We start from the raw sequence: 12,429 nt of genomic DNA, 5'->3' as shown, positions 1-12,429 counted from the left end.
AGAATCAGACTATATAATGTCTTGACAAAACCAACTCTACTATACGGAAGCGAAACATGGACCATGAAAAGGAAAGATGAAAAACGAATTCAAACAGCAGAAATGAAGTTCCTCAGAAAAACAGCTGGATATACCAAGTGGGACCACAAAACAAATGAAGAAATCTTACAATCCCTAAAAATCAAACCAATTAATTACTACATAAGACAGTATAAACAAAAATGGCTAGAACATTTAAATCGAATGGACAACAGCAGACTACCAAAAATATTATACAGATACAAAATAAGTGGAAAAAGAAGAATCGGAAGACCAAGAAAGAGATGGCATGAGACCAGAACAGGCCACATGGCCTATATTCCATGTTAGGAAGAAGAAGAAGAAGTATTTATTGCCCAGAAAGATCTCACCAGTTTTTGTCTTTTTTGTTTCAGTCACCCCTATTATGTCGATGTGTACTAATGGCAAAGAAATGGAGCCATTCAGACTTCTTATGTTGATAGCACCGATCTTTAACTCTGGTGATGTTGAGTTGTGGTGTGTTTTCAGATTTGTTCCAGTAGCTGACTTTTCGTTGTTCACCCTGGTTCCCTGACGAAAACAGTGGGGGCCTTGTTTAACTGGGCGATGCCCAGCTGGCATGAAATTGTGTCATGTTGTACCATCATTTTTTATTTTGGTTTAACCAATAAGAATGCACTTTGGTCAGTTAAATTCCAAATTGCCAGCCCATCCTCATTCATTCAGTATCCAAGTATCAGTACCCAACAGGGTGCACCACGAGAAGGTGAGGATTGGACATTAGGTCAGAAGCCCTGGTCTGTTCTCTGCATTTCTTTAAAGGCTATGTGGAGGTCTCCTCTCAGTTATACAGCTTTGACCCTTAAGCACCCCAATAAAAATAATGAATTGAAATTCAGCAGGTACTCTCCATTATTATTATTATTATTATTATTAGCCTTGTCCCCTTTCTCCAACTTTTTCCAAAATGTTTCTGTATGGCTGTTTAGATCTCTAACAAAGACTTATTTTCCCCATTTTCTTTGTCAGCTGCCTGCTATAATTGAAAAATTCCTTGAAATTGAAAAATATAATTGAAAAAACTTGAAAAATTCCTCCACTTCTTTCTTAGGAGAACCTTCTGTTCAACCATAAGCACAAATAAGTTTCCTTTTCCATTTTCCCATTTGAAGTTTTACCACATAACTACTTGAAATTGCCTTTCAATCAAGAAGTTTATCTTCATGTTTAGTGTTAAATGCCTATCACTACTCTTTCCTTTCCTTGACCACCTGAATCCTATCCTGTACTTATTTATTTATTATTTTTTTTTTATATTGATCCCATACACGAGATGTTAAGGAACCTGTAAGCGCATCAGTGTTGTGTGTGGGGTGCAGATGAGGACAGAAATGGAAATTTATTGATGTTTATTTAATTTATTTTATTTATTTATTATTATTATTTTTTTTTTTTGAAAAGTTGCAGGTTGTAGTTGTTTAGGAATACTTCATGAGGAAGGCTGTTCCAGAGTACAGAGGTGGGTGGAATAAAAGAGGAAGAATAGAAGCATGTTTGATGTATTTGCAATTGCACAGTAAAGGGAAGCTGCTCTTGTATTAATACAGAAGGTGGAGGAATGATGATTGCCAATTCACTGGAGTAATGACCATGGAAGTATCTACAGAATAGACACAGTGCTGAAACACTGCACCTGTGGGATAGAAGTTAAAGTGAATCTATAAGAGAGGGATCATCTGTGAACCTAATTGCTTGCCTGTGGATGGTGTCAAGGATTTTCAAGAAAGTTTTAGGTGCACCAGCCCAAATATGTGAGCAGTATTCTAAACATGGACAGATTTTGGATTTGTATATAGTTATGGGTTAGCTGGATGTAAAATAGGCTCTTGAACAAAAGAGAATGCCAAGTTTCTTGGAGACTGTGGAGGTTATTGATCTGATGCATGTTTATGTCAGGAAAGACTGGAGGTAAATGTTAATCCATACAAAGAGACCTGATCTTGTCTGGTGATTTGTGTATTACTGAGGGTAAGGGTAGATGAGCTGAGATCTCTTTTGTGTGAGAAAAGGCAAGACTGTTTGGGTGATTTAGTAAGATCCCAACTGTTTTTGTCTTCTTTGTCTCAGGAATGATACGACCACATAGTGTTTTCCCAGTTCTTTTACAAGTTCAATTTCCTTTCCATTACTACTCCTTATGTTGATGTTTCCTATCTTTAGTTCTTCTGATGTTTGTATTTTTGTTCATCTTCTAGATGTTGAGTTAAAGTTTGTTCCAGTAACTGCCTTTTCAGTGTTAATCCTGGTTCCCTGACAAAAACAGCAGTATTTTTTAACTGTGTAGTTTGAATTTTGTTATGTTGTACTATCATATGCATTTCTACTTTAAGCCAGTAGAGAGTACAGTTTTGTTTGGCTAAGTCCCAAATTTCCAGCCCATTCCCTTTCATTCAGTATCTAGTGGATACTGAATGAAAGGGAATGGTTTTTTTCTTTTTATTACTGAGTTTCATGTCAAATTTGTTACTGCAGTTAACCAGTTTAATTAAGGAACGTGAAGACTTGTCCTGGATTTATTTAAGAGTATAATGGCATTTCAATAAAAAGTAAAGAACTGGGTTTAGCATGTGTGATTTTGTTATTTTCTTTCATAATGTGATCCATGTATCATGAGTAACAGTGGAGAGAGTGTGCACCTATAAAATCATGAAAGCAATATTTATTGCCAATAGAGAGAGCTGATAGCAGTTAGAAATTAGTTGTTATCTAATTATGAATCGTAGCTGCTTTTATGCATTGATGTGTTTTATGCTATTGAGTTTGTTTTAATTTGGAATGTGTGCTTAAAGTATAAACAAATATTTTGCAACTGTTCATTGTGTTATTGTGTTTCTAGATTAGTTCAAGTTAAAATTCAATATTACCTGTTTTCTATAAAAACAAGGTAATATTGAATACCTATTGTACTTGTTGTTATTGGTTATGTTCTTAAAAATTAAGAATTATTATTTTAATGACACTCTCACCTAAAAAAGATTAGAAACCTCTACTACATTAGTTTCATGGTTGGGTTATGCATATGTTAATAAATACCCCTATGAACATTGCTGACTAGATAGTTTTTTTCATGGTACTTTAGGCCTCCACGGAACAGGTGGTGTTACACAGACTGCAAAAATTATGTACCACTTAAGTTTGGCCCTTTTTAATGCAGTGTATTTAATGTTCTGTAAGTAAAAATTTTTGGAGGGTTGCATGATGTTTTAAACAAAACATTTTTTGAAATGAAATATTTTTTTTTGAAAAATAAAAAATGATTCAGCATTTTGCTAATAACATAATTGCATTAACTAGAAAGCTAAATACTTATGCTAGTGATAAATTAAATTAGCAAAAAAAAAAAAAAATTGACAAAAATACAAATTTTTTGGAAAATGAAGTTAAAAATTTTTTTTCTGTACTAAACAGGTGATGGATTTATTAAGGGTTGAAGCATCATAATGGAAAGAAACCTATATGTAGTCTATAAGGAATATAGAGAACCAACTGGGGTTTCTGACATGATGTTCAGTTTCACCTTTCTGTGCCACTCTCCATCACTAGGTCTGCTTGGAGGGGGGAAAATGATGGGCTGCAATTTAGCACTTAGCTGAAGAAACTATATTCTCTGTTAATTTAAATGACACCTACAAACATTATGATAGTACCAACATAATCAGGCAACATACTTGTTGTGGTGTTGCAGATATAACAAGATCCCAGTGTTCTTATCAGAGAACTAGGATGAAGACTGAAAAGTTGGCTACTGCAGAATTGAATATAGGTACTACAATATGAGAGACATCAGTGGAAAAGAGACAAGTGAACAGAGCACCTGATGACATGCTAAAAATTAGAAGACTGAAACAAGTGAGATCCTTGTAAATAATGAGGTAATTCATTCAGGTACTAGGAATAATGTGTAAATATGAATTATAGTATTCCACACTGACATAAAGATAATAAGTTGTCATCAGTTTCCTGATATATACATTGTGTACAGAATACTATTAAGTTTACATTGTCATTAATCTCCTGTCAAAAATTTTCTTCTAGATTAATGTATCACTTATTAGCACTTCAATATTGTCATATCTCATATTTGTCTCTTGAGATTATGCCTGCTCACACTTTCTTGAATGCTAACATTGCCACGTTCTTTCCTAATATTTTCATTTTTAATGATTCTGAAATCAATGCTATTTTTTCACTCTCCTTATTTTCCTCAGATTTCTCATATCTGCAGTTGACCCAGCACTCAGTTCTATTAGTTAACATTGGTTTGAACAATTATTTTAATGGCTAATATAGCCTACTTTCATTTAGGAGTGCCCCTTTTTTTACAATGTCATTGGCACTTTACCCAAAATTCTAGGGCATTACTGAGGTGTTATAAAATCAATATATGAAGAATAAAAATAGGAGAAATTCTGGACATACCTTTTTTGATGTTGTTTTCTGTCTCCTTATTCCGGTGATGATTTCAACAGTTCTTATATACAGCTAATTTATATACTTTATATATTTATACTCTATATAAATTTCATCAACTGATCTTACGTACTATCCTCACTAAAAACTGCATAAATAATTGAAATATTTTACTTGTTCTATTCTCCATTGAGATTGCAGTTGGAGTTTTCTATGTTTCTACCTATTTTTACAATTTTGGTCTTTTTTTTTTGTTGCTAATTTTCATGCAAAAAATGTCTACGTCAAATTCCTGATATGATTGGGGGTACACCAAATTATGTTAGTATTAAAAGTCACATCATTACCAACTTTTTATCAACAGTTTTCCTTCAGATTAATCTATTATCTATCAGGACTCCGATATTGTCAGATCTTTCCTCTCCCATTCTGTTTAAGTGACCATACCACCTTAGATTAGGTCTGCTCACACATTCCTAAATGTAAACAATGTCAAGTTCCTTTGTAATATCCTAATTTTTAATATGATTCTTCCATTGATGGCATCTGTTTTCACTCTAATTTTTCTCAGAACTTTTATATATGGTCTCCAGATATGTCTTTAATGAAGTGTTTTATTTCCAACCTAGCTTTTAGATCCATAGGTTAGAATTGGTTTGAACACTTGTATATTGTATACATTGACTTTAGTGTTTTGACTAATCTCTTGTTTCATATAAATTTATTCAATTAACTCCTAACCATACCAGCTTTTCTAATTCTGTGTCTATTTTTATATTTAATTTGCCATCCCCACAAAAAATATGTCTAATTAACTGAAATGTTTTATTTGTTCTATAGGGGTTCTCTGTTCAGAATGCAATTGATATTTTCGTTGGTTCTGCATATTTTCGTAATATCTTTGACTATTTCTGTCAACAGTCTGATTCTTACTGTGATGTACACAGCACAATAAGAAATGAACTTGGAAAATTGAGAGTAAACAAAAATTAATCTTGTGCTCTATATTATTGCTTCTGGATTTCTACTGGTAATAGCCCACAATTTTGGCTATAAATAATATTTGTTATTAATAATACATATTCCAACATAAAAATGTGCATAAATTCACATGGAGGGAACACAAGAGAAATAATAAAAATTATATTGATTCTGTCTTCCCCAAAAGATTACAACCTTCAGCTGTTCAGTTTGTGTTCACTATGTTTATTAGATATTTTTATCTTTAAAATTATATTAACTGATTAACATATACTTATTCTTTTTTTTTTTTTTCTCTTCTTTTGCTAGGCCTCTCCATGCAATTACGTTTGCTTTATGTACTGCTTCTTGTGGTTTGGCAACTCTGTGCTTGGGTGTGAATAGTCTCACAGCTGGTTTAGGTGCAGTTAATCTTGTGCTCTATACATGTGTATATACTCCTCTGAAAAGGTGCAGTATTTTTAATACATGGGTAGGATCAATAGTTGGTGCCATTCCTCCCATGATGGGATGGGCTGCTTGCACAGGTTCATTAGATAGTGGTGAGTTTTATTTTAGCTTCATTTAAAATATGAATATTTGTGATTTAAAAAAAAATGCTGATGAATTATCAGTTATAAAGTTAATGTATTTTGTTTTAATTCAAATTTATTTAACAATTTTGATTATATAATTAATAAAAAATTATTAATTTATTTTATTAATTTGAAAATGTAACTTAAATTATTGAAAAATTTATATAGGAAAACATTCATTTAATTTAAATTTTTACTTTTTAATTTAAACTTTTTAAATTAATAAATAACCATGGTAATAAATACTTATTTATATATAATAAGTGGATAAAGTTATCTGTGTAATAATGAACTAATACAGCAGCCAAAATTCTGAAACTTCTCCAACATTCCAAGTGGAATGTTGGAGAAGTTTCAGAATTATCAGTAATAGTAGGTGATATAATTTTCAAGACCAATTACTAAAATGACATGAACTCCGGAAGTCAAATTATCTTTTATTTAGTGCTTTTAATTTCGGTTTCACTGATTGGACAGTACTCTTTCAAACTTTGAAACTTGTCTGGTTTTTCTTATAGGTCAAGTTCAAACTTGAGATATGTTTGGGAACTCATGGTGGCAGTGTGTGTACTGTATATGTGTACTATATATACTATTGCATAGTGTAAAGTGAGCATTAAAAATCAGAGCTTAAGAAGGCTTTACTTTCTGATAAAACATTAAAAAAAGTGGATAACATTCTCATTAATCAAAAAAGCATACTGAACTTTTTGGTGGCTGCAGAAGCTATAGTTGAAATGTGTTTGTGTCAGGAAAGATTAGAGGTGTAGGTTAGTTCAAAAAGGGAAATCTGATCATATTTGGATATCTCAGTATTATTGAAGGTGGAGGAATACGAGGTCTTTCTCACAAGCAATCAGACAGGATTAAATTTTGATGTCATTGACGTCTACAAGGTTGTCCTTGCCATTGGGATATAGTGAGGAAATCAAAGTTCAGGCCACTGGTCATAGCGGTTCTTGAGGATTACAAGATTTATCAAATAAAAATTAGGAATAAAGTACACTGTCATCAGCAAAGCAATGGATAGGACTGAAAGTCTGTGAGAGCATGTCATTTATATGCAAGAGGAAGAGAGTGGGTGAAAGAATGGAACACTGGTTACTCCTGCATTGGTGAGACAATCTGAGGAAACGAAGCATCCAACATGACACATAGTGAGTAACCGGTGAGAAAGTTGATGATCCAGTTGCAGAATATGGAAGATAGACCATAGGATGGCAGTTTGCTAAGTGGGTCCATGTGCAAAACCCAATCAAATGCCTTTGAGATGTTGAGGGCAACCACATGAGTTTCTCCAAATTTTTCCATGGTTTGAGTCCAGAAGTGGGTGATGAAAGCAAGATCAGCTGTAGATCATGAGTGGTAAAATCCATACTGCTTGTCATTAATTAGTTGGTAGGTCCCTAGGTGGTTCAAGAGTTCACTGTTGATGACCTCCTCCATAATTTTAGAGTGAACAGAAGTGAGAGCAACTGAATGGTAGTTCATTGGTGGACTTTCTTTTTTGGGATGGGTTGGATGTGGGCCTGTTTCCATGTTGTAGGGTAGATGTTAGTTGAATAGGATAGATTGAAGAGGTAATACAGGATAGGTGTTAGTTCTAGGGCACAATTTTTTATCACAATAGATGGGATACTGTCAGGACCAGATTGCCTATTTGTGTTCAAGGATTCTTTGAATTTCTTTCTGGCAGAAGTCTATGGGTGACATGGGAAGAGCTACTCTTGGTGGGGCAGAGAGAACTTTGTCCAGGTCATCAGTGAAGGAACTGGAAGACAAAAGTAATGCTAATAAGTCAGCTTTATCTTTATGTGAGGTAACTACAGTGGAATCCAGATGTGAGTGGTCAAAATCTGGGTAGGCAATAGTTGCACCCAACAGCCTTGGCAAGGGACCAGGAGAAGAGGCTGCCATTTGGGCAGGAGACCAGTTTGCTGAATTTGGCCCTTTCAAAATCTGATTTAGATTTGGTGATGGTTCTTTTACAGCTGTTGTGAGCTACAGTATAGACAGAGTGAGCAGCTAGAGTTTTGGTCTTAGAGCCATTCGTGATATGCAGAGGATTTTTGTTTTACTGTATTTGCATACTTTTTTGAGAACCAAGGCTTTGATGGTGGCTGAGAATTTGGAGTGGAATAAGGGATGAAAGCCTTCATTCCTGTGAGGATGATTTCTGTTATTTGGTCCGAGCAGGTATTTGGATCAGAAGAATTGAAGCAGTAGACAGATCATGGGAAGGAGGAATAGAAATTATGAAGGCCATCCCATTTGGTGCCCTTGTAATGCCAAAGGACACCAGACTGAGAACTGGTGGGTGAAAGTTGTTCTTAACAAAAGAGATTTGTATGAGGTTGTGATCTGAGTTACCAAGAGAAGAACTGACATCCACAATATACTGGGAAGGGGACCTTATTAGGAAGAGGCCAAGTGTGTTGGCAAATTGGAGGGGATTATCAGCTATTCTGGTAGGGACATTAATGATCTGTGATAGTTCATTGCTAATGGCAAACACCTCAACATCCCTGCCTGCTTGATTGGAGAAGGGATGCCAATATGAGTTGTGGATGTTGAAGTCCCCAAGAAGGATGACCTCACTATTGGGGTATTTCGAATGCAGAAAGTCAAGTTTTAGAGAGAGAGAGAGAGAGACAGTTGAAGAGGTCAGAGTGGTTGACGAAGTTTGGAAAGCAATAGAGAAACTGTGTTAAAAGGACAGGTTACTTTGGTAGGGAAATTTTTTGAACCCAAACAGATCATTCAGTGGGGATTCGAGGTTTTGCAATCTTTGGCATGATGTCAGTTCTGATGAATGCAGAAGTGTCCCCCCACCCTTGTGGCAAAAAGAACTGTGTGATGTGTAGTTGGGCAGTTGATATGGATAATGATTGCTGATGTTACCATGGGGTTCTAATTGGAATAGTAATTCTGGTTTAGATGACTGTAAGTGGTGGTGCACATTGTTCCTATTGTAGTTTAGGCCATGAATGTTGGTGACATGGATGCAGACTACTTTTTTTTTTGTAAGAATTAATGTTGGTGGGTTGTTTGGGGAGTTTTTTTGGTTGGACTGTTTTTAACGATTTTTAAACTATTTTTTGTGGAAGAATTTTTGTGATCTGCAGTAAAATCTCATTTCTTTGGATTGTGAACCATCGTATGTGGTGAGAAAAAGGAAAAGGGGCACACAGTGAGAGGTGACAGACTCAGTCTCCTGTCCCTACATGGCCTCAACAGTTCATATGCAGCCACTGTATTTGCTCTCCCTCCAGTCACAAACCGGCAAAATACATGCCTGCACAATTTAATGCTAGCAGATCGGTAAGCCTTCAGATTCATTACTTCCACGTAACAAATCAAATACACAATCAAATGAACCACGTAATGAATGAAACATCTATATGGATACATTATATCCATATAGATGTTCTACAGAATTTTGGTTGTGTAAATTAGTGTAAACTTAAATATTTTGTTTCAGATGACCATTTTTGGTTATTAGTGTGCTTATATTGTGAAAATTGCATGATTAAAGATATAACCTTTGGCATGAGTTATCAGACATGACAATCATGCATGTTTTTGTTTTCCCACCCCTCCCTTCTTACTGAAGACTTCATTGCATGATGCTGTAATTGTAGAGGATGCTAGTTGAGGTTTAGTGATGAATAGCAGATTATTTGCATGTCTGTGATTGGGAGGGGGATTGCACATTGTTGATGTTGGCATTAAGCTCCTGGACATTGGTGAAGTCAATGAGGAAGTTTTTTTATTATTTTTATTTTTTTTATTCATGGGATTTTTTGAGTATATCTTTTTATTTGCACAGGACGTTGCTTTACATCTGCTCAAATACTAGCTCTGTACAGATTGTATATCTGTCCAACTCTAGAATATTCTTCTCGGTTTTTGGTAATGCACCTGACACCTTTTCAGTTCTTAATGCTGTCCAGACAAGGACAAATGCCCTCTTCATCTGATGACTCCTTTCCTGGAGACTCTCTCTCTCTGGTCACTGCTGCATTGACAGCTGACCTTTGTTTATGCATTGGGTTGCTTCTACAAATATTTCATGGGTGTGGTTTAACAGAACTGGCATTCATCATGTCTTGCATTTCTGCTAATGCAGAAATGCAGGCAACAGCTGCACAACATCCTTGTAATGGTTGGATTGCTGGCTTGCCAGGTCTGCTGCTCCTGTTCATCTTTCATTTCACATTCTTTCCCATGAAGTGTTCCACAGTCCCAGGGGAACACTTCGTGGATAAAAAAGAATATGAGCAGATTACTTTTCTCATAACTCCTGCTCACATGCATTGATTTGTTATAAACTTTATTGGTCTCTCATGTGTGTGTGAGGGGGGGGGGATATTAAAAAAAAACTAATTTTGATATCAAATTTATTTCTGTTTTCTTTAAAAAAATATGAACAAAATATGCAAAAAATAAATACAAAATTTTATATTCAGGCAATAACAATCAGGGAAAAGGAGTAGCTATATTATTCTACACAAAATACGAGGCTGGAGTACAGTGCCATCCCAAAATGTATAACTTTATGTTTCTCAACATTAAACTCATATCCATTAACTTTTTTTTTTTTAAGGGTCAAAGTTGTATAAATGAATTGCAGGCAATATCAACTAAAGTGATGTGGAAAAATATCAGAATGGGAAACTGGACAATGAGACTTATTTGTGCCTATGGTCCTACAGAAGGTTCTACTAAGGTAGAAGTGGAGGAATTTTTTGATGCTTTAGAAAAAGCAACTGACACAATGAAAAAGGAAAAGTTGGTCGTTGTTGGGGATCTAAATAGCAGAGTAGGAAATGATTGTCAGACATACAAAAATATTTTGGAAAAATTTGGAGAGAAAAGAGCAAAGCTAATAATAATGGCAAATACCTGTTGGATTTCTGCTCAGGACATGGACTGGTTATTACTAACATCATGTTCCAACATAAAAATGTGCACAAATTCACAGGGAGAGAAGAGGCAAGGAATAAAAAAAAGTCTCATTCACTATCGTTATTGTTAATTGGGATGTTTTCTCACTGGTGCAGGACACTAGAGCATACAGAGGATTTAAAATTGGAAGTGATCACTATTTAGTCTTGAGCAGGATAAAACTGAATTTCATATTGAAAAGAAGAACATGTAAGAAAGTTTTAAAGCAAATAAAAGTTGAGTAGCTCTCAGATGTGAACTGTATTGAAGAAAAAAAATGAAAGCGTTTGAGAACAGGAACCAAACCTTGAAGATCCAGTGGCAAGCCCTGAAGAAAACATTGATTGATTCAGCCAGAGAGGCATGTGGTAAGGTTGTCTGCAAGGATAGAAAAATCAGAATTCCATGATGGACACAGGAGGTTTAAAGAGGCATGAAGAAAAAGAAGAGACCATTTTGAAAGTTCTGGGAAATATGTCAGCTTGTGCTCTTAGAGAATACAGAGATAAATGTAAGAAAGCTAAACAAAAGTCATGAGACAACTTTGGCAAGAAGGTGGCAAAATATTGTGGAGGTGAAAAAGCTTAGAAATGGATGAAGCATGCTGTAAAGGGAAGAGATAATAAAGGTGACATGAAAACTGGAGAAAAAGATATCTTGATCTATGTAGTAATTACTTTGAAAAGTTGCTAAATGAAACAAACAATCAAACAAACATAGTTCAGAAGGCGTGGAGACAGGAACATATTCCCGATGATTGGAGTAGAGCTCTCATAGTATCCATATATAAAAAAAGGGAAATAAAACTGAATGTGAGAATTACAGAATTACATTTCCCTGCTGAGTGTTCCTGGTAAGATTTATGCAAATATACTTGAGAAATGGTTGAGAAGGATTGTAGAAGGGGAAGCTTGGTGAAGAACAAACTGTATTTAGGTAAATAGTGGCCCATGATCAGATTTTCACTTTACAACAGATAGTTGAGAAATCGTGGAAATATAACAAAGATCTGTATTTAAGTTTTGTAGACCTGAAAAAGGCATATGACAAGGTGCCAAGAGAAAAACTATTCAAAATGCTACAGTTGTATGATGTCAGTGGGGCGCAATACTTAGTCTTTATTTGAGTTGTAAGTCAGCAATTTGAATTGAAGGAGTACAGAAAGATGGTTTAATATTAAATCTGGTGTCAGACAAGGATGTGCATTATCTCCTCTGTTATTCATTATCTATATGGATTACATTATGAAGGAAAGCGGTATTAAACCTGATATCAAAATGTTAATGTCAGCTCTTTACTTTATGCAGATGATGTTATACTTTTAAATAAATCCTGTACAAGTCTGCAAGATTCCCTGATTAAATTGAATAACTGTTGTAATAAATTTGGTATGAAAATTTAGCAATAACAAGACAATGAAAATAGGCAGAAATAT

The 12,429-nt window shown here is 34.8% G+C and overlaps 1 protein-coding gene across 1 annotated transcript in view; it reads left to right on the top strand.

Annotated features, from left to right (window-relative positions):
* The window catches only part of Cox10 (Cytochrome c oxidase assembly factor 10), a 73,043-nt gene that overhangs the window by 59,493 nt on the left and 1,121 nt on the right, over positions 1-12,429 (top strand). Inside the window, exon 6 of the mRNA XM_090407300.1 lies at positions 5,782-6,014. Within this exon, the coding sequence (XP_090263426.1) occupies positions 5,782-6,014 (233 nt within the window). The remainder of the gene's footprint in view (positions 1-5,781; positions 6,015-12,429) is intronic.

This window comes from Typopeltis vanoorti, chromosome 17 (assembly GCF_054136105.1).
Source record: "Typopeltis vanoorti isolate ZY-2024b chromosome 17, IOZ_Tvanoo_1.0, whole genome shotgun sequence".
Taxonomy (NCBI): domain Eukaryota; kingdom Metazoa; phylum Arthropoda; class Arachnida; order Uropygi; family Thelyphonidae; genus Typopeltis; species Typopeltis vanoorti.
The sequence above is the reverse complement of the archived record's forward strand: the minus strand, read 5'-3'. Positions and strand labels throughout refer to the sequence as shown.